The sequence below is a fragment of the Panthera onca genome (genome assembly GCF_046562875.1).
Source record: "Panthera onca isolate mPanOnc1 chromosome E1 unlocalized genomic scaffold, mPanOnc1 haplotype 2 h2.Chr16_ul_10, whole genome shotgun sequence".
Taxonomy (NCBI): domain Eukaryota; kingdom Metazoa; phylum Chordata; class Mammalia; order Carnivora; family Felidae; genus Panthera; species Panthera onca.
Genome location: NW_027675809.1, coordinates 462,316 through 488,696, shown reverse-complemented (window position 1 = coordinate 488,696; position 26,381 = coordinate 462,316). Strand labels below are relative to the sequence as shown.

General features: G+C 40.9%; 1 protein-coding gene and 1 long non-coding RNA gene across 2 annotated transcripts in view; one reads left to right on the top strand and one right to left on the bottom strand.

Annotated features, from left to right (window-relative positions):
- Positions 1-20,159, top strand: part of LOC144614341 (leucine-rich repeat-containing protein 37A2-like) — a 38,112-nt gene extending 17,953 nt beyond the window's left edge. Inside the window, exons 6-10 of the mRNA XM_081794719.1 lie at positions 6,469-6,540; positions 7,104-7,178; positions 15,226-15,344; positions 17,380-19,364; positions 19,747-20,159. Of these exons, the coding sequence (XP_081650845.1) occupies positions 6,469-6,540; positions 7,104-7,178; positions 15,226-15,344; positions 17,380-19,364; positions 19,747-19,959 (2,464 nt within the window). The 3' untranslated portion in view covers positions 19,960-20,159. The remainder of the gene's footprint in view (positions 1-6,468; positions 6,541-7,103; positions 7,179-15,225; positions 15,345-17,379; positions 19,365-19,746) is intronic.
- Positions 1,151-13,737, bottom strand: LOC144614265 (uncharacterized). Its single transcript, XR_014137138.1, has 2 exons — positions 13,693-13,737; positions 1,151-1,351 (listed from the first exon to the last, which is right to left on the bottom strand). It is a non-coding gene; the product is annotated as an uncharacterized LOC144614265 (long non-coding RNA).
- Positions 20,160-26,381: the final 6,222 nt, after the last annotated feature.

Sequence of the window (26,381 nt, the reverse complement as noted above, 5' to 3'; positions counted from 1 at the left end):
AACCGGCCTTTTGGGCGTCGTCCCTTGGAGTCAGCTTCTCACTGGAATAGGACCTTTCGAGCAGGGAGCTCCTTTTCCCTATGCTTCGGGAGCTCCTGGCCATGCCACCTATGGGCATCCCCAGGCTTCCTGCTCACCGCCTGGTGCAAATATCACATCGTCACTGCTAGGCACCCACTCTGTGCCCAGCCTTATGCTAGGTGCTTTGCACATGCTCTTTCCTTTAATCCTCAAGTTGCCTTATGAGGTAAATGCTGCTAAAAAGACTCGGAGACGTTCGTTACTTAAGTCCCTTCACCAGGAAGTGACAGCCAGAATTCAGACCTAGGTCTGCCTGATTCCGGGGCCCTTGCTTCTTGGGCTGTTCCTCACTGCCAGAAACTCCTCTTCAAGGCTGTTCTCAGAACTTGAATTAAAACATGGGCTCACCATTTCAGATTCTTTAGGCTTCGCCCCTCCCCCCGCCCAACCCCTGAGAGAGGATCTACGTGATGCCGTTAGATGTCTTGTATTGAGGAGCTTCGCATGGGGAGTCATGTTCTCATGGCTCATGGACCTATGTAGATGAATAAAGGAAAGGGGTTATTCTATCCCCAAGTACTTCAAACATACTGGAATAGGGTCTAGATCACTCTACTTATTTCTTCAACTGCTTTCCTCCAAGGAGCCAGTTTTCCCTCCATGCCTTGGGATTCCAGCATAGAGAGTTTGGAGTCTGTCCTATTTGAAATGTATTTTCACTGCCTGCTTTGGACATTTTTTCAGCCAAAGCTGTTAGGATTTCAGTACATTCAGGACAGTGGTGACAAGCTTCAGTCCTCAAGTCTTCTCTGTCTCCTCAGTTAATAGAAAGGAAACGTAGCCCATCTGTCTGGACCTCTGTAGAAGAATTTGGAGAAAAAAAAAATAACACGTAAGAAATGTTCCCTTATTTTGTGAGCTACCTTTAGTCTGTCCCGTTGCTCTGCAACGGAAAGCTTTTGCAAAAATACTTGAGTTTTCCTCTTCAAATAAGATAGAGTTTTTTAAAAAACAAAAAAATATCTAGAACAGTATTTCTTCAACTTTGATTATGAGACAGTCTTTGAGGATAACTGTTGTTATGTTTTACTCCCATAAAGATAAGCCCACGAATATCCAAAAGCCAATAGACTGAGTCAGCACACGTTTTATCTGTAAAATGAGGGAATTGAACGGAAATGGAGATGATGTCTAGTGCAGCGTCCACCGTTCGTTCGTATCGCAGTCTGTGGAAAAACAATTGCTGTCGGTCCAGCAGATGTAACCTGTCGGGTCAGTTCTCATTCTCCCCTTGGCTCAGGCACAATAGCTCCATGAAGAGAAGGCGGCACTAAAGACAGGAGGAGATAGGATAACTTGGAGTGGCCTGTATTTTGTTTTCACTACAGATAAACACAGGGCATTCATCTGAGCAGGAGGGCTGCCTGGGTAAGAGGAAGCACCGAGCCGATGGGTATAAGGCCATGGGTGAGCTACCAGGAAAGAGGGGGGGACAGTGGGGGTAGAGCACTGAGATAGTTGGGGGGAAGGATAACAAACTACTAAATTGTTTTGGCTGCATAATTCTTCATAGTTTTTCTTAATAGGGAGCGGGGGGGGGGGGGGGAGCAGGGGCGGGGAGAAGTGGGCAGGGGAAGACACACACGTGGAAGAGGTTACTTGCACAGAGCCCGCCAGTAAGCTTGTAGGTATTAATGCCATTTTTATGTTTTCAAAGCCAAAGGACATTCGGAGCCTCAAGGTTGAGGAACTGTGTTTAACCAGACATGTGACACTCACGTTCTTTCTCTTCATAACATTGTCTGACTGGATATTAACTAGTGTTACACAAACCCGACATGTTAATGGGCCTGAAAAAACGTAGAAGAAGGGGCTGGAATAGGAAGAATAGGGGAGTTTCCAAGGCAAGAACAAAAATGCATGGCTCCCAGCCGCACCGCTAACTCCCTCTGACCTCCGTTGTGGAAGAGTTTGAATCTTCGCTCCCCTTTTCTCCACCTACTAACATGTTTGATCTTCTGGCAACTGGTTCTCTATTTATCACAACATGGTTCTTTTTTTTTTTCTTCAAATTGAGATATAGTCCGCATAATAGAATATGCAACATTATAAAGTATATAGTCCAATGGTATACTTTGATAGACAATAATCACTGCTAATTCCAGAACATTGTCATTGCCCCCCTCGAAAGAAATACCATACCCATCAGCCTTTACTCCCCATTCCCCCCTCCTCCCAGGCCCCTGGCAACAACTAATTTACCTTCTGCCCCTATGGATTTGCCTATTCTGGACATTTCATAGAAATGTGTGTCTAGTTTCTTTCACATGGCTTGTTGGCTTCAAGATTTATCCGGTTGTAGCATGTTTCAGTACTTCATTCCTTTTTTTAATGTTTATTTATTTTTGAAAGAGAGCGCACACACAAGCGGGGAAGCGGCAGAGAGAGAGGGGGACAGAGGATCCAAAACCACAGAGCCTGATGTAGAGCTCGAACTCATGAACTGTGAGATGACGACCTGAGCCAAAGTCAGATGCTTAACCGACTGAGCCACCCAGGTGCTCCAGTCACATTTTGTTCATCCATTCGTGAGTTATTGGACATTTGGATTATTTTGACTTTTTGGCTATTGTGAATAATGCTGCTATGAGTATTCATGTACAAGTTTTTGTGTGGTCATATGTTTTTAATTCTCTTGGGTACATACCTAAGAGTGGAATTGCTGGGTCATGTAGTAACTCTATATTTAACCCTTTTGAGGAACTGCCGAACTGTTTTCCACAGTGACTACACCATTTTACATTCCCACCAATGTATGAAGATTCTGGTTTCCCCAAATCTTGCTACCACTTATCATTGTCTCTCTGTTCGATCATAGCCATCTTAGTGAGTGTAGAGTAGTATCTCATTGTAGCTTTGATTTATATTTCCCTAATGACCTAAGACATTGAGCATCTTTTCATGTGCTTATTGGCCATTCATGTATTTTCTTTGGCGAAATGTCTCTTCAAATCCTTTACCCATTTAAACATTTGATTATTCGTCTTTTCACTGAGTTTTAAGAGTTCTTTATATATTCTGGATGTTCTGGATACTAGACTTGTATCAGACATATGATAGTTTTGGGTTGTTTTTTTATTTTTAAATAAAGTCCAGTTTATCTATTTTTCCTTTGGTTTGTTGTGCTTTTTGTGTCATGTCTAAGAAACCGTCGCCTAAATCCAAGGTCATAAAGATTTCTCTCCTGAGAGTTTTATAGCTTGAGCTCTTCCTTCTAGGTCTTTGACTCATTTTGAGTTAATATTTATATATGGTGTGAAGTGTAGGAATCCAACTACATTATTTGGTATGGGGATATACGGTTGTCCCAGCATCATTTGAAAAGACTAGTCTTCCCACGTTGAATGGTGTTGGCACCCTTGTTGAAAATCAGTGGGCCATAAATGTGAGGATTTGTTCCTGGACTGTCAGTTCTGTTCCATCAACTTACATGTCTGTTCTTTTGCCAGTACCACACCGTGATTACTGTAGTTTTGAAGTAGGTTTTGAAACCAGGGCGTGTGAGTCTTCCCATTTTGTTGTTCTGTGTCAAAATCGTTTTGGAGCACCCGGGTAGCTCAGTTGGTTAAGTGGCCGGCTCTTGATTTCAGCTCAGGTCATGACCTCATGGTTTGTGAGATGGAACCCCGTGTTGCAATCTGCACTGACAGCATGGAGCCTGCTTGGGATGCTCCCTCTCCTTCTCCCTCTGCCCCTCCCCTGCTCACACTTTTCCCCACTCACACTCGCTCATGTTTGCTCTTCTGCACGGGTGTGTATGCTCGCTGTCTCTCAAAATGAATAGATAAACTTTTTTTTTTTTAAAAAAAAGATCATTTTGGCTATTCTCGGTCCCTTGAATTGACATACAGATTTTAGAATTAGCTTGCCAATTTTTGGAAAGAAGTCAGTTGGGGTTTGGATAGGGATTATACTGAAACCACAGTTCAATTTGGGGTATAGTGCCATTTTAACACTATTGTCTTCTGATCCGTGAACATGGCATATCTTTACATTTATTTCAATCTTCTTTAATTTCTTTCAACAACGTTTTGTGGTTTTTAGTGTGATTCTTGCACTTCTTTGGTTAAATGTTTTCCTAAGTATTTTGTTCTTTTGAGTACTGTTATACATGGAATTGTTTTCCTAATTTCATTTTTGGAATAGTCATTGCTGATGTATAGAAATAAAGCTAATTTTTACATATTGGTCTTGTGTCCTGTAACCTTGCTGAACTCATTTATTAGTGCTAAGGTTTTTTTTCTACATTCCCAGGAATATGTCTTGTGGTCTTCTAGTTACCCAGGAAGATGTTGGAGCATTTCAAAGTCCCTATGGACATCTCATTTCTCAGCTTTTTCCTTTTAGGCTTTTTGTTTAGGCTATTTTTTGTCTTGTTATCAATTGCCTCACATAGCTGCCAGATTAAAACATTTATCTATAATTGTTTTCAAAAAATGCCCCTTGGGAAGAGGCTATTTTAGCACTGTGCAGTTCTCAGTGAGGTCAAGGGCAAGGCTTTCAAGTGAAGTTTTTTAGGGACCCCACTAGACAGGTAAAACAATGACAGTTTGTTCCTTGGGAATGAGGCTTTAAGGAACTTGAGCTCCATTCTGTTCCCCTGGGATGTGGGCAATTTTTAAGGCTACCATCACGATGGAGAGCAGAGGTTGAGGACAAGTTAAAACAACAGAGCTCACTGTTCTCATAGAAATTAGTAATTTTTTCTTTAATAAATGCTCTCCGGGTTGCTGCAAGCCCATTGGTTAAAATTTCCAAAGTTCTGAGAAAGTTGATTTTGACCATTTTTGCTAGTTTTTTGTTGTTGTTGTTGCTTTTACGGAAGGATGAATTTTCAGACGTCCTTCCTTTCTCATTTTCACTGATTCACCTGTAACAGGGCTTTAAAATGTCTAAAGTCTCAGGGCACCTGGGTGGCTCAGTTAACTGCCTGACTCTTGATTTCGGCTCAGGTCATGATCTTGCGGTCATGGGATCAAGCCCCATGTCAGGCTCTGCACTGGGCATGGAGCCTGCTTGGGATTCTCTCTCTCTCTCTTCCTCTGCCTCTCCTTCACTCATACTCTTGTACTCTCTCTCTCAAAAAATAGAATACAAAAATAAAAAATGAAATCTCTAAAGTCTCAATGATCACAGGCTAATTAAATACTTAATCATGGGAGATGATTAGAGGAAAGGAATAAAAATAGAAAATGTAATTCTTAGAGAAGCTCTCCCAGATGGAGAGATGAAGTTCAGCAAAGTGTTTCTATATTTAATGCTCTCAAAGTTAAGTTTAAGGTAACGGCTATTTTAAACCCCCTTTTTTTTTCATACAAGTTAAATACAGGCTTTGGAGTCAGAACTGAGTTCAGATTCCAGCTCTGCTTCTTGACTGGCTTGACAAACTGGGACAAATTATACAACCTCTCTGTACTTCAGTTTCCTCACTTGTAAAATGGGGTAATGATGTATCTATCACATAAGGTTATTGTGAGGTTTAAATGTGAAATGCTGATCACAGATGCCCTATAGCTCAATAGTATTGGTTGTGATGATTATCCTTATAATTTTGCAAAAGTACAGTGATGATTCTTGAGCAGAGTCAACCTAAAGGCAGATTTTCTTTTCTTTCTTCCTGTTTCCTTCACTTTATTTTTGCTGTAAAGAACTGAGAAGAAAATCTACTCGGCATTTTGGAATAAAAACTTGTGTCAAACAGTGACAAAATGTTATTTATTCAACAAGCCTTCACTAAGTAACTAGTAAATAACAAGCACTCTGTCAGGCACAGGGACAAAAATGACAATAGAGCATGGTCCCTGCCCTCAAGGAGCTGGCAGTCCAGGAGATGGATAAGGAAACGGGATCATATGCCACCTAACAAAGGCTGTCATAGGAGAATACACATGGTGGGGGTATAGCTTTCACCATTTCCTCTTAGATTAATCCCTTTGTCTTTGGCCCCCAAACTGAGGAATTGGTCCTATTTTTGTCTTTAACCGGGTGTTTTAAACTGTGGAATTTTTTACATTTCTAGAGATAAAGGAAAAGCACCTAGAATTATAGAGGACACTAGAAACAGTCTTTCCTACAGAGCCTGGGCTTCCTACCAGCATAGTCACTTCTAGGATTTTCAGCCCAAAAAGTTCTTTGGCATATCTTTGCTTTGCTGTCCACGTAAAAAAAAAAAATTTTTTTTCCTCTTTCTGTTCTCCACTTTATCGTCCAGAGAGCTGGGTAGTTCCCAAAGGAAGAGTGCTTTACAGAATCTAAGGGTGATTTATAGGCAAAGGCAGAAAATGATTAGTTTTCACCTTCCAGTTCCATACCCCCAAAATGAACATAAACTTTCATGGTAGTCATTACTGGAAATGCAGATAATTTTAATTCCATTGCATTTTTCAGAATTATCAGTCGTAACCCTCTGTCAACTGTTGAAGATTCCTATCTTTTTAAGTTGCCAGCATTAAAATATTTGTAAGTATTGCAACAATCTCATGGCTCATGAGATGATTTCTGATCTTTTTTGTTGTCATCAAAAGATTAAGTATTTTGCGTTTTGGTTAAAAAGTCGTAATTTAAATTTTAACTGGGTTATTGAAATAAGCATTATTAGCAAAGAAAACACGTATATGGGCAAGATAGCCTGCAGAGGAAGGAGTAGTATTGAAGAACACATAACAGACATGGGACTTGTAGATGTAGGTAGAAATACCATTTATCTCAAAGTGGAAAGTGGAGTAAGGTGTATATTAAAAGAAAAAAAGACTAATCAAGAGAGGTGGATGCAACTGAGAATGAAAATGAGGATAAGAGTAAAAAGGATTGTACTGTTGAGCACCAAGGTGATTAATTTGATGATGCACATAAAATGTCTTCATTGGGAGCTTTCTGAAATTATTGTCCATAGCAAGAAAACTCTTGAGCTGACTTGACAAAGAAGCCAGAATTGAAGTAATCACATGTTGTTAAGTATCTTTTTAGGTACAGAATTTTTATCCTTGGGTTCAAATCACGCATGTTTGGGCTTTCTCCTTCAGAGACATGGGATCAACACAGGTGTCACTTACAACAGTTGAGAGCCTCCTCATGATGACCCTTGAATTGGAAACACTGTAAGTTGATTTTTCTTATGTGTATTTTCACTTAGTTGTTTACTTAGATTTGTTTTATTGTTTTCTTAAGTCAGATTTATTGAGGTATAAAATTTGCTCTTTTTAAGCATACAGTTTGATGAGTTTTGACAAACGTGTAGTTATGTAACCACCACCACATTTGAGACGTAGAACATTTCTGTCACCCCAAAAGGCCCCTATGTGCCTTTGCAGCCAATCCCCTTTTCTCACCACCAGCCCTGGCAACCACCAACCTAATTTTTGTCCCTATAGTTTTGCCTTTTCCACAGTGTCTTATAAATGAAATCATACCAGGGGCACCTGGGTGGCTCAGGCAGTTAAGCGTCCGACTTCAGCTCAGGTCATGATCTCGCGGTCTGTGAGTTCAAGCCCTGCATCGGACTCTGTCCTGACAGCTCAGAGCCTGGAGCCTGCTTCAGATTCTGTGTCTCCCTGTCTCTCTACCCCTTCCCCACTTGCACTCCATCTCTCTCTCTCTCTCAAAAATAAATGAACATTAAAAAAAATAAATAAATGAAATCATACAGTATGCAGTCTTCTGTGATTGGTTCCTTTCAGCATAATCCTTTTGAGATTCATCCATGTTTTTTTTTTTTAACTTTTTTAACGTTTATTTATTTTTGAGAAACAGAGAGCATAAGCAGGAGAGGGGCAGAGAGAGAGAGAGAGAGAGACACAGAACCCGAAGCAGGCTCCAGGCTCTGTCAGCGCAGAGCCCAATACAGGACATGAACCTGCGGAACATGAGATCATGGCCTGAGCCAAAGTCGGTCACTTATGTGACTGAGCCACCCAGGCACCCCAGAGACTCATCCATGTTTTTGCACATGTCAGTAGTTCATTTCCTTTTTATTGCCGAGTAGTATTGCAGTTGTGAGGATATACCAGTTTGTTTATGCATTCATCAGTTAATGGGCATTTGAGTTTTTTCTAGCTTTTTGGCCTTTACGAATAAATTTGCTTAAAACACTTACATGCAGGTCTTCGTGTGAGCATATGTTTTCATTGGGGGAGGGGGGAGGTGGTAAAATACCTAATGGCAGGATTGCTACATCATATGCTGAGTGTATATTTAACTTTTTAAGAAACTGCTTACCTGTTTTCTAAAGTGGATGTACCATTTTGCATTCCAGCCAGCAGTATATGAGATCTTCTATCTATCCTTTCTTCTAATGTCTTTATCTATTTTTCATAAGGTGAATGTTGGCCTTAAAATTGAGTTGGGAAGTATTCCCCTCTCTTCAATTCTCTAGTACTGTTTGTGCAGAATTGGCATTATTTTTTCCTTAAATGTTTGCTAGAATTCACCAGTGAAGCCATGTGGGCTTGAAGCTTTCTTTGTGAGAAAGTGTTAAACTACAGATTTTATTTTTGTAATAGTGCTACTTAAATTACATACTTTATTTTTTTGAGTAGTTCATGTCTTTCAGGGAATCTATTTCATCTTGAAGTTATTGACATAAAGTATTTTATAATAATCCCTTATTATCCTTTTAGTATCTGTAGAATTGTAGTGATGTCATTCCTCTCATTTTTGATATTGATAATTTGGTCTTCTCTTGTCTTTTCTTGATAAATCTGGCCAGAAGTTTATCAGTTTTACTTATCTTCTCTAAAAAGTGCCTTTTCATTACACTGACTTCTCTATTTTTGTTTTCCTTTTCAAAAATTTCTGCTTTGATCTTTATCATTCCATTTTCTCTCCTTACTCAGTGATGAATTTCCTTTTCTTTTTCTAGTTTCTTAAAAGTGGACACTGGGGAAGATGAATACTATATGAGCAACATCCCACATGTTGACATGTTGTGTTTTCAGTTTCAGTTGGTACAAAATAGTTTCTAATATCCATTTTGACTTATTTGACCAATAGGGTTACTTAGGAGTGTGTTGGTTAGTTTCTAAATATTTGGAGATTTTACAGATCTGTTAATTTGTTATTTAATTCCATTGTGGTCACAGAACAATATGTTGGATGACTGAAATCCTTTTAAATTTATTGAGGCTTGTTTTATAGCCAATGAATTCTGGTAATAGATGAGAATATGGCCTATTTTGATAAATATTATGTGTCCACTTGAAAGAAAATATGTAGTCTGCTGATTTGGTGTGGAGTATTCTATAAATGTCAACTAGGTCAAGTAGGTTGGTAGTATTTTTCAAGTCTGATGTATCATTACTCATTTTCTATATATTTTTTCTGTCAATTATTGAGAGAGGGATATTGAAATCTCCAACTATAATTGAGTGCTTATGTGTCTCTCTTTCCTATTCTCCTTAATATATTTGGAAGTTCTATTATCAGATACATAAATTCTTAAGTTATGTCTTTTCTAATAGTTGACATTTCTATCACAATGGAATAACCTCATTTATCCCTGGTAATATCTTTGCTTTGAAATTGACTTTGTCCTATAGTAAATATAGCCACTCAAGGTTTCGTTTGATTAGTGTTAGCAAAGCATAATTTCTTCCATATTTTTAACCTACTTATATCTTTGTATTGAAGATGAATCTTATAGACAGCATATAGTTGGCTTTTGCTTTTTTATCCAGTATGACAACTCTATCTTTTAATTAGGTGATTATACCATTTATATTTAATGTAATTATTTATATGCTTACATTTAAAGCTACTGTCTACTCTTTTCTATGTATCCCATCTGTTCTTTGTTTCTTTTCTTTTTCTTTTTCTTCTTCTTCCTGCTCTTGGGTTGATTTAGTACGTTTTATTATTTTTTGGTGGGGGGATAAATAGTTACAACTCAGGTTTTGTTATTTTAGTAGCTGTTTAATGGTTTGTAGTGTTCATGTTTAACTTATCACAGTCTATCTTCAAATGATATTATATGATTTCATGAATAGTATAAGAACCTTACAATAAATAGTGTACTTCCATTGTTCCCCTCCTGACCTTTGTGCTATTGTTTTCATACATTTTACTTTTAGCACACCATATTATTTTTTTTGTTTAAATAGTCAGTTATCTTTTTTTATTTTTGTATTTTTGAGAGAGACAGAGTGCAAGTGGGGGAGGGGCAGAGAGAGAGGGAGACACAGAATCTGAAGCAGGCTCCAGGCTCTGAGCTGTAGACACAGAGCCTGATGTGGGGCCTGAAATCACAGACTATGAGATCATGACCTGAGCTGAAGTCAGATGCTTAACTGACTGAGCCACCTGGGTGCCCCTCAATTATCTCTTTTATTGAAGTATATATAGATCATGTAATATTTTTTTTTTTTTATTTATTTATTTTTGGGACAGAGAGAGACAGAGCATGAACGGGGGAGGGACAGAGAGAGAGGGAGACACAGAATCGGAAACAGGCTCCAGGCTCTGAGCCATCAGCCCAGAGCCTGACGCGGGGCTCGAACTCACGGACCGCGAGATCGTGACCTGGCTGAAGTCGGACGCTTAACCGACTGCGCCACCCAGGCGCCCCTAGATCATGTAATATTAAATTAGTTTCAGGTGTACAACACAGTGATCTTTTATATACATTATGAAATGCTCACAACACAGTGATCAATTATATACATTATGAAATGCTCACCACAATAAGTATATTACAGTATTATTGACTATATTCCCTATGCTGTACTTTTCATCTGGTGACTTATTTATTTTATAACTGCAAGTTGGTACCTCTTAACCCTTTTCACTCATTTTGTCCATATCCCCAGTTTGTTCTCCGTATTTACAAGTGTTTTCTCTTTTTTGTTGCTGTTTATTCATTCATTTGGTTTTTTGTTTATTTTTTGTTTATTTTTTACCTTGTTTTATTTTTTATTTTTTAAAATTTACATCCAAATTAGTTAGCATATAGTGCAACAATGATTTCAGGAGTAGAGTCCTTAGTGCCCCTTACCCATTTAGCCCATCCCCCCTCCCACAACCCCTCCAGTAACCCTCAGTTTGTTTTCCATATTTATGAGGCTCTTCTGTTTTGTCCCCCTCCCTGTTCTTACATTATTTTTGTTTCCCTTCCCTATGTTCATCTGTTTTGTCTCTTAAAGTCCTCATATGAGTGAAGTGATAGGATTTTTGTCTTTCACTGACTAATTTCACTTAGCGTAATACCCTCCAGTTCCATCCATGTAGTTGCAAACGGCAAGATTTCATTCTTTTTGATTGCCAAGTAATACTCCATTGTATATATATACCACATCTTTCATCCATTCATCCATCAATGGACATTTGGGCTCTTTCCATACTTTGGCTATTGTTGATAGTGCTGCTATAAACATTGGGTGCACATGCCCCTTCAAATCAGCATTTTTGTATCCTTTGGTTAAATGCCTAGTAGTACAATTGCTGGGTTGTAGGGTAGTTCTATTTTTAACTTTTTAAAAACCTCCATACTGTTTTCCAGAGTGGCTACAGCAGTTTGCATTCCCACCAGCAGCGCAGAAGGGTTCCCCTTTCTCCACATCTGTTGTTTCCTGAGTTATTAATTTTAGCCATTCTGACACATGTGAGGTGGTATCTCATTGTGATTTTGATTTGTATTTCCTTGATGATGAGTGATATTGAGCATCTTTTCATGTGTCTGTTAGCCTTCTGGATGTCTTCTTTGAAAAACTGTCTATTCATGTCTTCTGCCCTTTTCTTAACTGGATTATGTATTTGATTTTTTGGGTGTTGAGTCCTTTATATATTTTGGATACTAGCCCTTTATCAGATTATGTCATTTGCAAATATGTTCTCCCATTTCATCAGTTGCCTTTTAATTTTGTTGATTGTTTCCTTTGCTGTACAGCTTTTTATCTTTTTTTCATGGATGTTTATTTTTGAGAGAGAGAGCACAAGAGTGGGGTAGGGGCAGAGAGTGAGGGAGACAGAGGATCTGAGCAGGCTCCGCACTGTCAACAGAGAGTCGATGCGGAACTCGAGCTCACAAACCGTGAGATTATGACCTGAGCTGAAGTCAGAAGCTTAACCGACTGAGACACCCAGGTGCCCCAGAAGGTTTTTATCTTGATGAGGTCCCAATAATTCATTAAAAAAAATGTTTGTTTGTTTGTTTGTTTATGTTTATTTTTGAGAGAGAGAGACAGAGTGCAAGCAGGGGAGGGGCAGAGAGAGAGAGGGAGACACAGAATCTGAAGCAGGCTCCAGGCTCCAAGCTGTCAGCACAGAGCCTGACACGGGGCTCAGACTCACGAACTGTAAGATCATGATCTGAGCCAAGTCAGATACTTAACCAACTGAGCCACCCAGGTGCCCCTATTAATTAATTAATTAATTAAGAACATGGACACACACATACATGTATGCATGGGGGGGAGCAGAGAGAGAGGGAGAGAGAGAATCTCAAGTGGAGAGAGAATCCTGATGCGGGATTCAATCCACGACCCTGAGATCACGACCTGAGCCAACACCAAGAGTCAGGCATTCAACCCGCTAAGCCACCCAGGCACTCCTCAGTAGTTCATTTGTACTTTTGTTTCCCTTGCCTCTGGAGACATGTCTCTAGTAAGAAGTTGCTTTAGCTGAGATCAAAGAGGTTTCTGCCTGTGTTCTCCTCTAGGATTTTGATGGTTTCCCGTCTCACATTTAGGTCTTTCATCCATTTTGAATTTATTTTTGTGTATGGTGTAAAAAAGTGGTTTAGTTTCATTCTTCTGCACGTTACGGTCCAGTTTTCCCAACACCATTTATTGCGAAGACTATCTTTTTTCCACTGGATATTCTGCTTTATCGAAGATTAGTTGACCATATATTTGTGGCTCCATTTCTCGGTTCTCTATTCTATTCTATTGATCTATGTGTCTGTTTTTGTGCAGTACCACACTGTCTTGATGATTCCAGCTTTGTAATACAGTTTGAAGTCCAGAATCATGATGCCTCCAGCTTTGTTTGTTTGTTTTTTCCCAACATTATAATTCGGGGTCTTTTCTTGTTCCATACAACTTTTAGAATTGTTTGTTCTCGCTCTGTGAAAAATACTGGTGTTTGATAGGGATTGAATTGAATGTGTAGTTTGCTTTGAGTAGTATAGACATTTTAACAATATTTGTTCTTCCAATCCTTGAGCATGGGATGTTTTTCCATTTCTTTCTGTCTTCTTCAATTTATTTTCATAAGCGTTCTATTGTTTTCAGCATACAGATCTTTTACCTCTTTGATTAGGTTTATTCCTAGGTATCTTATGGTTTTTGGTGTATTTTTTTTTTAATTTTAGAGACAGAGTGTACAAGTTGGGGAGAGGGGCAGAGGAGAGAGAGAGAGAGAGAGAGAGAGAGAGAGAGAGAGAGAGAGAATCTTAAGAGAATCTTAATCTAATCCATGCTGAGTGTGGAGCCTGACACAGGGCTCGATCTCACGACCCTGAGATCCTGAGCCGAAATCAAGAGTAGGATGCTTCATCGACTTAGCCCATCCAGGCACCCCTTGTTTGTTTGTTTTTTTCTGAGATTCTACATATAAGTGAAATCATATAGTGAAATGATATACATACATATAGTGAAGTGAAATCATAACCTATATAGTTACCAGTTCTAATGTTCTTCATTCCTTTGTGTGGATCCACATTTCTGTCTGCTATCCTTTTCCTTCTGCTTAAAAATACTTTCTTTAGGGGCACCTGGGTGGCTCAGTCAGTTAAGCATCCAACTCTTGATTTTGGCTCAGGTCATAATCTCACAGTTTGTGAGCTCAAGTCCCGCGTTGGGCTTTGCTTGGGATTCTCTGTCTCCTCAGTGCTCTTTCCCCCTTGCACACGCATACTGCACGTGCCCTCTCTCTCTGTCTCTCAAATAAACATTTAAAAAAATACTTCCTTTGGCATTTCTACAGTGTAAGCCTGCTAATGATGAATTCTTCCAGCTCTTGTATGTCTCAGATAGTCTGTCTTGCTTTTATTTTTGAAAGATTTGGGTATAGAATTCTAGCTTGATAGCTATTTGGTCCCCCTCTCCTTTTCACTGCTTGAAAGATGTTGCCCCACCGAGTTCTGGCTTACATTATTTCCAACAAGAAATATGTTGTCATTGTTATATCTTTGTTGCTCTGTGTGTCATGTGTGGTTTTGTTCCTTTGGCTGCTTTTAAGATTTGCTCTTTATCGCTGGCTTTGACCAGTTTGATTATCATGTGCCGTGGTGTAGTTTTATCCGTGTTTAATGGATTAAACTAAACATGTAGTTTAATCCATGTTGTGCTCAGATTTCATTGACCTTGCTGGATTTGTGAGTTTATAGGGTTTACTTATTTGGAAATGTGGGGGCTATTAGTTTTTCAAATTTTTTTTATATCTCCTCTCCTTCGTGGACTCTAAGTATACATATATTAGGCCACTTGAAGTTGTTGCACAATTCATTGAGTTAAGGAGAGGCATGGGGTTTTTTCCATATATGAAATACTGTTATAATAACTTTTTTAAATGCCCTTGTCTGCTAATTGTAGCATTTGTGTAGATTATGGATTAGTTTTTGATTGATTGCTTTTTTAAAAAAAAAATTTAACATTTGTTTATTTTTAAGACACAGAGAGTGATCAGGAAAGGGGTAGAGAGAGAGGAAGTTAAATCTGAAGCAGGTTCCAGACTCCGAGCTCTCAGCACAGAGCCTGATGTGGGGCTCAAACCCATGAACCACGAGATTATGACCTGAGCCAAAGTTGATTGCTTTTTATCCTCAGTATGGGCCATATTTCAGATTTATTCAAACTCTTAGAAGTCTACCCTCTTTCTGTGTGCTCTCAACCCGAAGTGAGACTTTTGGCTTGGAAGGAGTTACCTGTGTATTAAACTACTGATCAGTGTCACCCAGTTCTAATCTCTATCTCATTCTAAGGGTACCATACCCCATGTCATCCTTACCTTTCCGTTGGGCACCTCTGTCCTTCTATCTGTGTATTTATAATATTCAAGAGCAGCAGTTGGCCAACTGGTCCCTACCCAACCATCCAGGCCATGTGCCTCAAGAATTCCTTTTTGCACAGCCCTGTGATGACTTTGGCCCGCCTCTTCTACCTACTCGAGTAACTCCTTTACCACTAATTTAATTGTCTGTGTTTCCATTTATAGGATTTTACCTAGCCGTATGGCCTGCTGTCTCTGCCAATTTAAAAATACTATTGAGGTTGTCTGTAAGACAGTCAAGCTACATTGTGACAGTGCATGTCTGACAAATGGCACACGTTGTGGTAAGTCCTAATTGCCTGATGATAAATTTGTAAATTTTTATTTTATTTGTGGTTTAACTTTTATTTTTAATCAACAATGATAATTTTTTTTAATGTTTATTCATTTTTGAGAGAGAGAGCATGCACGTGCGTGAGCTGGGAGGGGGCAGAGAGTGAGTGAGGGGGACAGAGAATCCGAAGCAGGCTCTACACTGACAGCAGCAAGCCCCATGCGGGGCTGAACTGTGATATCATGACCTGAGCCAAAGTCGGATGCTTAACTGACTGGGCCACCCAGGCACCCTAACAATGGTAAATTTTTAAACTAATGATGTCATTGCATTATTTTTACTCATTCAGAGTTCAGATCCCTAAATTTCTAAGAACTATTCCTTTGTGAAAAGTCAGATTCTCAGTTACATTATTAAGTCAACTACCCACCCCCAAATGAAAACCTGTTCACATAGTACATCACAGCTTATAAGCTGATTTTACGTGCGTTAGGTCTCAGGTGCCCTTTGTCTTATAGGACAGGTGGAGATACCTTTTTGTTTATTTTGTTGTTTTTATAAGTGTGTAAGAGTACAAGTGATGCTGATTTCTGAAAAAGTTTTATTTGGAGCCTCTGTGTTTCTGTGCCCTAACCAGAAGCTGCTACCCAACCGTTCTAACAGATGAGAGGGCTCTTCTATTCTTGGGCTGTCCAACTCTTGTTCTGAATCTTAAGCTTTTCTATCCAAAACACAGGTGCTTTTAGGTATTTTTCTGTTCTTAGGTTTTATTGGCACTAACTTGGTGACTTCCAAAATGTGCTTTTGCACCTGGATAGCTTGAATATGGGTCCCTGTCAATGGTCTAGGGCACAGCATAAATTACACTTTGCTACTTCTATAAGTGGTGTTGCTTATTTTCCAAAACAATGTTTTACCAATTATCTTACTCCCTTCTCCCTTAGAGGTGGGCAGAATAGGCATTTTTTTTTTTTTTATCTCCTTTGACAGGCGAGGAAAAATGAGATCAGAGGTGCCTTAGCCTAGCACTCGAGTCTCCTCTCCCGTTTTGGGCGCTCCGCCAGCCCGCTGCTCCTCCTCTCTCGTGACCTTTATCACCTCCTCCTCCGACTCTCACCAGCACCACTAAAAATACTTTTAATTCTTCTGGAAAAACCCAGCTGCACAGTGCTGTTCAGTGTACACAAGCTGTACGCTTGACCTTCATGTAGTTGGAAGCTCTGGATGGTTCTCTCAGTAAAGCTAGAAATCTGGAAATGAAAGGAAATGAAAGCAAAGTAGGCATTTGACCAAAGTTTCTTTATCCCTTCTGCATTTTAAAACCTCAAGTATCATTCCGTTGATTTTTTTGAATGCCCCACAGTGGCATCTCTCTCATAGCTGGAAAATCTCTTAACCTATACCCCACATCTCTGCCCAAATTTAAGCAAAGAACCAGGGTGGACTTAGCGGGTCTTGTGTTTAGTTTTTTCTGTCTAGAGCTTATGTTACGGGAGGTGCGATATATGGGAGCAGGGACCAAGCGAAGGAATTGGTGGGTGGGCGGAGAGGGCGTGTCCAGATGAGGGCCTGCTGGTGACGGGTGTTGTCCCGTGCATATGTGATGGTAGCAAGAACTCAAGCCCACTGAAGACGTAGAAGGAGGAAGACTCGCGCTCCCTCTGCCCCCGAAGCAGGACAGGGTGGGGTATGTGAATGCCAGGAGTCGCACTAGAGCTGCACACAGTTTAGCCGAGTATCTTCCGGCCTTGGCTTTTCTTGAGGCCTGGGCAATCGGCCCTTAGGGACCAATGGAATAACTCTAAATATACTTATTCACACTGTGGAATGTTCTGAGGAAATAGCTACTTTTTCAAAACACATCTTTTTGTCCTTTTGTTGTTGCCAATCGTGGGTCCAAGTTTGAGTTCGTCTCCTCTCTAAATGGCGCTCAAGTATTTGCTGATTCTTAATTTGCTTGACTGGGACATATGACTGTGCATTGACGAAGAGCTGTGCTGTCAGTCTTTCATTATCAAAACTCATCTCTTCTTCTTCTTCGACAGATCAGGAAGTATACCTAAGGAAGGCAGAGGGATCATTCATGAAGGTATTGACAGCTCGAAAGAAGAGTGCCAGCACGGAGCTGACTATTGAGCCAGAGAAGGCGTCCTCAGACATAGATCGTGTCAGTTTGTCAGCCTTTATGAACGAGCAGCTAGACTTCAATGACGAAAGTGATGTCATTAGTGCACTGAATTACATATTGCCTTATTTCTCGGAGGGCAATCTAGAAGACGTAGAATCGACGCTGTTACCGTTCATTAAACTTCTGTTTTCAAATGTGCAAGAGGGAGACAAGCCCGTGGGTCACTCGATGAACGACACAGGGGACCCTTCTCTTAAACCTGGATCCAACAATTCAACTTACAAGAATAAACTGAGAAAACTCTACTTTCTGGAAAATTTGTTAGATGCAGAAATTCAGGAAAAAATTGATGACGTGAAAAAGAAAGAAAAAATGGCCATGCTTATACATTCCAGCCTTTTAGGTCCCAAGTTTAAACGTCAAATCTTTCCAAAGAAATTGGAAACTGCCCAACCGCAGGAGAAGAGCCTAGACGAGGTTGAGAGTGTGGGGAAAAAGTTCCTGAGAGTGAACAAGGTCATCAAGGGCCCAAAGGGCATACGGAAAAGGCACTTAAAAGAACTGAGACGTCAGAACATCCAGAGGAAACAGAGCGCCCAGCCATCTGTGGAGAACATGGCCAAGGAAAGAAGGCTCAGGACACCATCCCCGGGGGAGCTTCCCGTGGCGCACAGGCCCAGCAAATCAGTGGGAAGCTCCTTCAATACAGAGCCTTCGTTCATAGATGAGCACAAGGCAGCGGTCTCTTCTCTCATGAAGCAATACTTTTTGGACAGGCCTTCTGCCACCCCCGCTCCCAAGGAAAGAAGGCTCAGGAGACCATCCCCAGGGGAGCTTCCCGTGGCGCACAGGCCCAGCAAATTAGTGGGAAGCTCCTTCAATACAGAGCCTTCGTTCGTAGATGAGCACAAGGCAGCGGTCTCTTCTTTCCTGAAGCAATACTCTTTGGGCAGGCCTTCTGCCACCCCCGCTCCAAAATCCCCACCTGACGTGAAAAAAGAATCAAAAGACTTAACGTACACCATTTTTGTTTTAGAAGATGCAAATGCTAGAGTTAGAAATATGAAGGCTTTCAGACCAGCCTCACTCCCCAGAAAGACACACCGCTTTCATAAAAGTCGCTCCCGTGTGGTCCACAGAACACCCAAGGCCAAACTGAATCGAAAGTCCAGAAAGGAAAGTTCACTCAGTAATAGACAGCTGCTTGCAAAGAGGCCTCCATCCTCTGCAGTCAGGAGCCTCATAAATTCCCCTTCACGAGAGGATTTTTCATCTCCGGGAGAACTGAGTCCTCAGAAAAATCCTTTTCCAGAATTATTTGCTCCTTCAGGAACTTACAGAGAAAACACTACTGTAGAGAACACTACTGCCCAAAATGTCTCTGAAGAAAATATTTCTACAGGAAACACTACTGTGCCAGAACAAACCCTCCCTGAATTCACAGACCGTAAGAATCTTTCCACTGCTAATTCTACTGTTACTGCAGACAACTCTATGCCGACCATTAAACAAACCAATGATACACAACGGGAATACCACAATGCGGGCACTGGCTTGCCCCCAAAAGCCACAGGCTTCACTGTGTCAAAGCTCTCGTCCCCAGGTGATCTGTTTGAAATTCAGTTAAACCAGCAGCTACAGTCCCTCATCCCCAGCAATGACGTGAGAAGGCTCATTTCTCATGTTATCCGGACTTTGAAAATGGACTGCTCTGAGACCCAGGTGCAGCTGGCCTGTGCCAAGCTCATCTCCAGAACAGGCCTCCTGATGAAGCTTCTCAGCGAGCAGCAAGAAGTAAAGGTGTCCAAGGCAGAGTGGGATACGGACCAATGGAAAAATGAGAATTATATCAATGAGAGCACAGAAGTCCAGAGTGAACAGAGAGGGCAGGAGTCAAGGGAGGTGAGGATAAATCCCCAAATGTGGGGTCTCGACATTTAGGTGGTTTAGGACATGGACCCAAGCACAAGGACCAGGGGCTCCTAGTCCGGGTCTTGTCTTGGCCACATAATTTTGGCTAAGGCAGTGATCTGCCACTTTGCTCATTTAGGAAACAGTGCCGCTGTTCCCAGAGGAGACAAAAAGAGGACCTAACATACAAGATACATCAAGTCTTGAAGAAAATGCTAATGATTAAGATTACATATCACATTAGATTTGGTATATTCCTTAAGAACCTATAAGCGATTCATCGGAAAGAATGGGGTTTTAGAGTCGTTAAAGAATAGTTAACTTTCATCCTATCTCTGTTTTCTAAAAAAATTGTTCTTTCCCTTTTTTTTAGCTCACAAAAGAAGTTCCAGGCTATGGCTATAACAACAAACTCATCTTGGCAATATCTGTGACTGTAGTAGTGATGATTTTGATCATAGTGTTCTGTCTCACTGAGGTAAGGACAACAATTAGTTCAGATTCCCAGACTATATTCCTTCTTTATAATAGATTCAGAACCCACAAACTGAAAATCAAAGCCACTTTCCCACCTATCACGACTTGATATCCCTCTTCAGTCTGGAGGACTGAGATATGCTTTGTCCTTTTATTGCAAAGTATATTCCAGGGATTTTAAAAGGAACCCCACTGCCGGGAGACATCTGTGGATTGTAACCAAGATAACAAGCCATTAGCTTGTTCTGAGACATTAGGTCTAAGAAGGCCACAGTTGACATGATAGTAAAATTTCTTCAACTCAAAAAAATGATGTCGATTCGATGCACTCACCAGTCATCCTCCTACTACCACTGATTTCTTTCCTCGTTGGCTAAAATGATGAGAGAGAAATAGTCTTCACCTTCATGGAGCTATCAGTCATCTTGGAAGAAAGGGCATGGCTTAGAGATAAAAGTGTCATCTTGTTGATTAATTAGATGTGCCTACAGCTCTCTCCCCCACTTCGCAAGGCATTGTGTAAACAGGTTCAGTTAAAACCCTGCAGCTAAAATCCTGCATCAGGCTACTCAGAGCGTGTCATAATTACAGTTGCCTATTCCTGGAGCTTGCCTGTTTACCTTTTATTCAATTATGTATGAATTGAATATATATTCAATATATTTATTCAAATATACATATGCTTATTATATATCTATATCTATATCTATCTATCTATCTATATATATATATAGAGATATATATATATTGCCATCTGTCATGGCAACCCTCCATTTCAGCCAAAACAGCCCCTCACCATCCCCTAGTCAGACCATGCCCATTCCTACTTTTGTTGGTGACTTTGCCCACTTGAAATTCCTTTATTTCACTCTGCTGGTGGAAGTCCCGTGAGCCTTCAAAAGCCAACTCGAGTTCATCTTTCTTCACAAAGCCTTCCCCGAATACTGTAATACTCCTGGACCTAGTCCTTCTGTGAGATTGTCACCATTTCTTAGGGTCTACAGTGATGCATTCCCCTCCCCTGATAACAAAAATATGCTAAACAGTTTGTTAAAAGGCAGCTCCTCAAGAGAGAAATATCAAGGTCATGGATCAGAGCAGAGATATGTAAGGCTTCCTGGTCTATCAGATTTGAGTAAAACCTGACTGGATGTATTAACTGCTAAGGAGAAACATGTCTGTCTTCTGGAGGGTTGGTCAGTAGTAAAAGCATAGAAATGGTGAGGAAGAGACCAACATGGGCAGTGCCCACCTAGCCTTGCCTAAGAGTAGAGATGGCACCTCAGGCAGCAGATGAGAGTCAGGCCCACCAGCCGGGCTGTGCCCGCGGGGCAGATGGATGGATCTAGCTACCTCCGTCCTTTCCATGAAACACTGGATTCAGCTAATTACTTTTCTTCCACTTCTCTTCTCACCAAATAGCCTTCTGATTATACTTCAGTGTGCCACAGAGGCCTGTCTCCACAGGAGGTGATGCCCAATCATGTGGACACAGATGCCCTATCTGTGGAATGGATGTTTTCCTTATTGTCAAGTCATGACCTGACATTCTGATTTTGATCAATCCTGTGACATTGGTAAGGTGATATTGCCTCCATGCAGAAAGAAGTGCGTTCTCTCTTGATGAGATCAGAGTCTGATTTCTCAGCCTAAGAGCCTAGGAACTAGCATGGGGTCAACTTACCATGACCTCTGGGAAGAGAAATCATTGGCCATTGTCCAGTCAGTACTCTGCATCTTGAGGTGGCCTGCAGCCTTTTGCTTTTGGGAAGTTCTATAAACTCCTATTGCTGTTTTAAATTCCTATGTGGTTTAACCTTGTGTTTATATTTTTTTATGTGGTTTCATTATTTCCTCTCCCTACTTAGATGATACACTTTTTGAGGTCAGAGACCATGCAGTTTTTTTCCTGTAGTGGACAATAATGATGTTCAAAGGAAGAGATGAGGCATTGTGTCAATTTCACAATGAGGAATAATGCAACGTAATATTTATGTGAAGTAGCCTACAGAGTCCAGCAATAGACAGATCCATGGGTGACGAGGACTTTTAAAATGTTACCTTTTAGAGGCGCCTGGGTGGCTCAGTTGGTTAAGCGTCCTACTTTGGCTCAGGTCATAATTTCATGGTTCAGGAGTTCGAGCCCTGTGTTGGGCTCTGTGCTGACAGCTCAGAACCTGGAGCCTGCTCTGGATTCTGTGTGTGTGTCTCTCTCTCTTTGCCCCTCTCTCACTCTTACTCTCTCTCTCTGTCGCTCTCAAAAATAAATAAATAAACATTGAAATGTTACCTTTTAGTATTCAAATCAGTGGAAGAAAATAAATAAATGGTAATAGAACAACTGCTTAATTATTTGGGAGGAAAATAACAACAGATCCCTATTTCTCACCTTAAAAAAACATATTTCAGTACATGTAAAAAAAGAGAAACAAGAACCCATCAAAGTACTAGAAGAAAATAGAATCAATACTTTTATAATCTTGTGGTGAGAAAAAGCTTTGTGACCTGATACCACATGCAGAAACATTTGATAGATTTGATCGTCTTGTCTGATTTCTGCTTGGAATAAACCAGACATCTGATTTAATCCCCACAGTCCTGTGAGGATGATATCACCATCCTTCTTTCCTACATAGAAGGGGATCAGCTTAAGGCCCCTGTGGCAAAACCCAAAGCAGAACCCAGCTGTGCCTGCAGTCAGCCTGTGCTCCTATCCCACTGTTCCGTCTCCTTCACGATAAAAACACTGACAAATATTTGAAACATTGAAATTCAGTGAAAGCCCTTGAAAGGATTAATATATTTCATATGAAGAGAGTTTTATAAATCAACAGGAAGAGGACAAACAATCCAGGGGATCAAGGGGGCAAGGACTACGATGAACAGGAGGTATGGACAGTCCGTCACCATATCTGCCTCATGGCTTATGGGACATGGGTCTCGTTAACAAGGCCTTTTCGCCTCATGGTATAAAAATAGTCTCTGATATTTTCTTCTGTACTCTTATAATATTTGTTGTGATTTATTTATTTTTAATCTGTATGGAATCTGTCTGGTGTTTTGGTACGGTCGAGGTAGGGGATCTAACTTTTTTCCCTTGCATAAAGATCCAGTTACTTTAAAATCTTTTATTGAATGGTTCATTCTTTCTTCATGGATCCAAAATACTATTTTTATCTGGACTCTATTCTATCAACCTGGTTTTCTTTTCCTGTATCAGTATCACGCTACATACTTAACTGCAGTTGCTCTGTAAGAACGTATTTTAACGTCTGCTCTGTGATCTTCTTTTTCATCCATTTTGTAGCTATGCTTGCACATTTTCTCTACCAAATGTCAGCTGGCCAGTTTTTGTTTAAAAAACTGTCTTGGGATTTGAATGGGATTGCCTCGAATTTGTAGGTTAATTTGAAGGGAACTGACATCTTTACACTATTCCAGGAAAATAGTGTCTCAGATCACGTATTTGTTTCTTCTTAATGTCCTTCAGAAGAGCTTTAGTGTTTTCATCTCATAGGTCTTACCCATTCTTTGCTAAGTTTATTCCTAGGTACTTTATGCCTTTTTATTGATAATTGTAAATGGGATAATTCTTCCGTTTTTTGATTGTTTATGGAACATAGGAAAGTCATTGAGGTTTACATGTTGATCTCTTGATTTTATATATATCTAGCCATCTTGCTGAATTCTCATGTTTCTTCCAATAAAATTTTAGTTGATTCTCTTGGGCCTTTTAGTTTGTCTGTAATTTCGTATGCAAATACGTCTTAGTTCTTCCTTTCCACGACTCCATTTTTTCCCAGTGCATCAGTTAGGACCCCCTCAACACCAATGAATAGCAGCAGTGATAACAGACATCCTACTCTTGTCCTTGATTTTAAAACAGTGCTGCTGTTTAGGTTTCTGGTAGACACTTTTCTTTTCCTCCTCCCAAGAATTTTTATTAGGAATTACCTGTTGAATGTTATCTGAGGCAGTCAGTAAAATGTATTACCAGCTGCACGCGAGTTAGGTGTTATTGAAGAGTCAAAGGACTATTCAACAAATTCCTGTCCTAGGAAAAGTTATCATCTCACTGGGTAGATAAGACCTAAAATGCAAAGGAATGAATAAAGATGTGGAGGGAGTGGTTATTGTGATGGGTAACTGTGATCATGTTTTCTTCCAAAACAGATTTATTCTCATAGAACAGCAGCCAAGGAAGGTAAAGAAGGAAGCTCAAGGTAAATATTAGTCTGGCAATCGTTAAAGTAGAATTTTAGAACTAGATTTTCAAACTCATCTATTTCAATCCCCTTGTCTTACAGCCAGGAAATCACCAAAGGCAGAAAGAATACATATTTGGCCTAATGCTTTGCCTGGATCCAGCAAAGTTAGCTGCCCAGCCAAACCCGAGTTAGAATGGGACTGGCACAGAGCACCTGCTCACTAGACCTTTAAAGAAAGATCGTGGGGGGATGGGGGTGGAAATGTTCAGACCCGTTCCCGCTGGCGGTGGGCATCAGGCCTGGCCACAGACCTTCTCAGAGGCTCTGGAGAAGGGATAGGGAGGGCCAAAAGTCGTGGGGTGAAGGCGCTAGTCTTCAAGCATGATGGAGGGTAGAATACATGAGTCCCCCCCGTAAAGTAGGGGGAAAACTTCCTTCTTCCTCCTTCTGGTTTTCGAGGCCCCGCTCTCCATTCCCTTTATCCAGACCCAATAGAATTTGAACTGGGAGAGACCTTAGATAATCATTTATCTCTTCCTTTTATAATAATGAGATGGAGAAGGAGAAAAGGAAGATGTCTTGCCGGACGGTTGTATCACTAGTACCACTAGAACCAGAAAGAAGATGGTTCCTTTCCAGTTGGGCACGTCTCTGACTACACTGTTCTTGGGCTGTGAACTGCATTTTATGTCACAACTCAGTGCACACATACCGTATAGACATAAGTACCTTCTAAAACAAACTTACCATACACTCTGATTCTTTCTGTTCTGTTTTTTTTAAGTTTATTATTTATTTGGGGGGGAGGGTGGAGCAGAGAGAGAGACAGAGAGAGAGAGAGAGAGAGAGAGAATCCCAAGCAGGTTCTACACTACCAGCACAGAGCCAGACACAGGGCTCAATGTCACAATCTGTGAGATCATCACTTGAGGCAAAATCGAGACTTGGGCTGCTCACCTGACTGAGCCACCCAGGTACCCCCTATTCCGTTTGTATTCAAAAAGAGTATTTTGTGTTTTAGCGCTAGCCGTGTGTTTTCAGGTGATTTCACGACTCACTCACTCATCTGCCTGCAGTGTGAAAGTCAGTGAGCTAGATAACTGCTGGTTGGACTCAGGCATTCACTCGGTGCGATTCATCTTGTAAGGTAAAGCAGCTAGGAAAATAGAAACACCTCCCCACCCGCCAGCAAATGATGCCTGTGAGGCTAAGCCTGGCGGGGACTGATGTAAAATGCTTCTGGAGAGAGTTAGGTGCTTCTGCCGTGTGGTCACCCAGTTTGTTGACTGCACAAGGGCACTTGGCCAAGGGCCAGAAGGTGAGCAGGGTGAAAATCCTGCCTATACTTCATGTCAAGTTACATACAAAGGTCTCCCAGGGACACTGTGGGGCCATTATGGACAGACACAGGAAAATTCTGAAAGCCCAGCATGTATGGAATTATTTCTGAGATCCCAGGTCTGTGTTGATTTTGCTTGCTAATAAGACTGGAGAAATACATTGTGAGAGGCATGGAAAATGGTACGAATCACTAATTGTCTGTGTGTGTGTTTCCTTCCAGGGGCTTCTTTGGATCTCTGCTGCGTAAGAGATGCTCAGAGGAAAGTGACAATCAGGTAAATCTGAGGAGGATAAAGTACCGTGGCTGGAGAAGGCAGGGGAAACAGACCTAACGTTGTCCTTTCTGGTTTCTAGAAGGGCTTTTTCTGGAGAAGGAGGCCACTTTGGCTTAGGGACATGTACAGACCTCTCAATGCCACACGCAAGAAAAACATGGCACAGAAGCTACACGACAAGGATTCTTCTGATGAAGATGAGATTTTCAACATGGAACTAGGGTACGTGATTGGGGACGATTTTCTCTAAAATGAGGAAATTATGAAGAGTTGAATTGTTCCTTTCGAGAGTCAAAGCCTTGGCATTCTCCTCCTTTTCCCAGGGAGGCTGGCAAAGCCACAGCAGAGAAGACTCGGACCACAGATTCCACTACTGAAGAGCTGGGTGACGAGAGTGAGACAGCATGTGAGATTGTCACAGAGTGAACGCCGTCCTGCCTCAGGCCACCTACAAAGTTTACTTTCCGATACTGGCTTCTCAGCATTGCTTGTCAAATACTTGTTTTTCTCATATTAAAATGTATAAATCCATAACCAATTCTAGCCACGTGGTAAGGAATTAAAACGTAAACGGTTAAATATTTATCTACAGACAACAGGGGCCACAGGCGAGAGAAGCAGGACTGAAGCCAGAGTCCCTCGTGGTAGCCAGTATTTCCACAAGACACAGTATGGGCAAAGTAGGGTGAACGGGGCGTCTTTCCGTC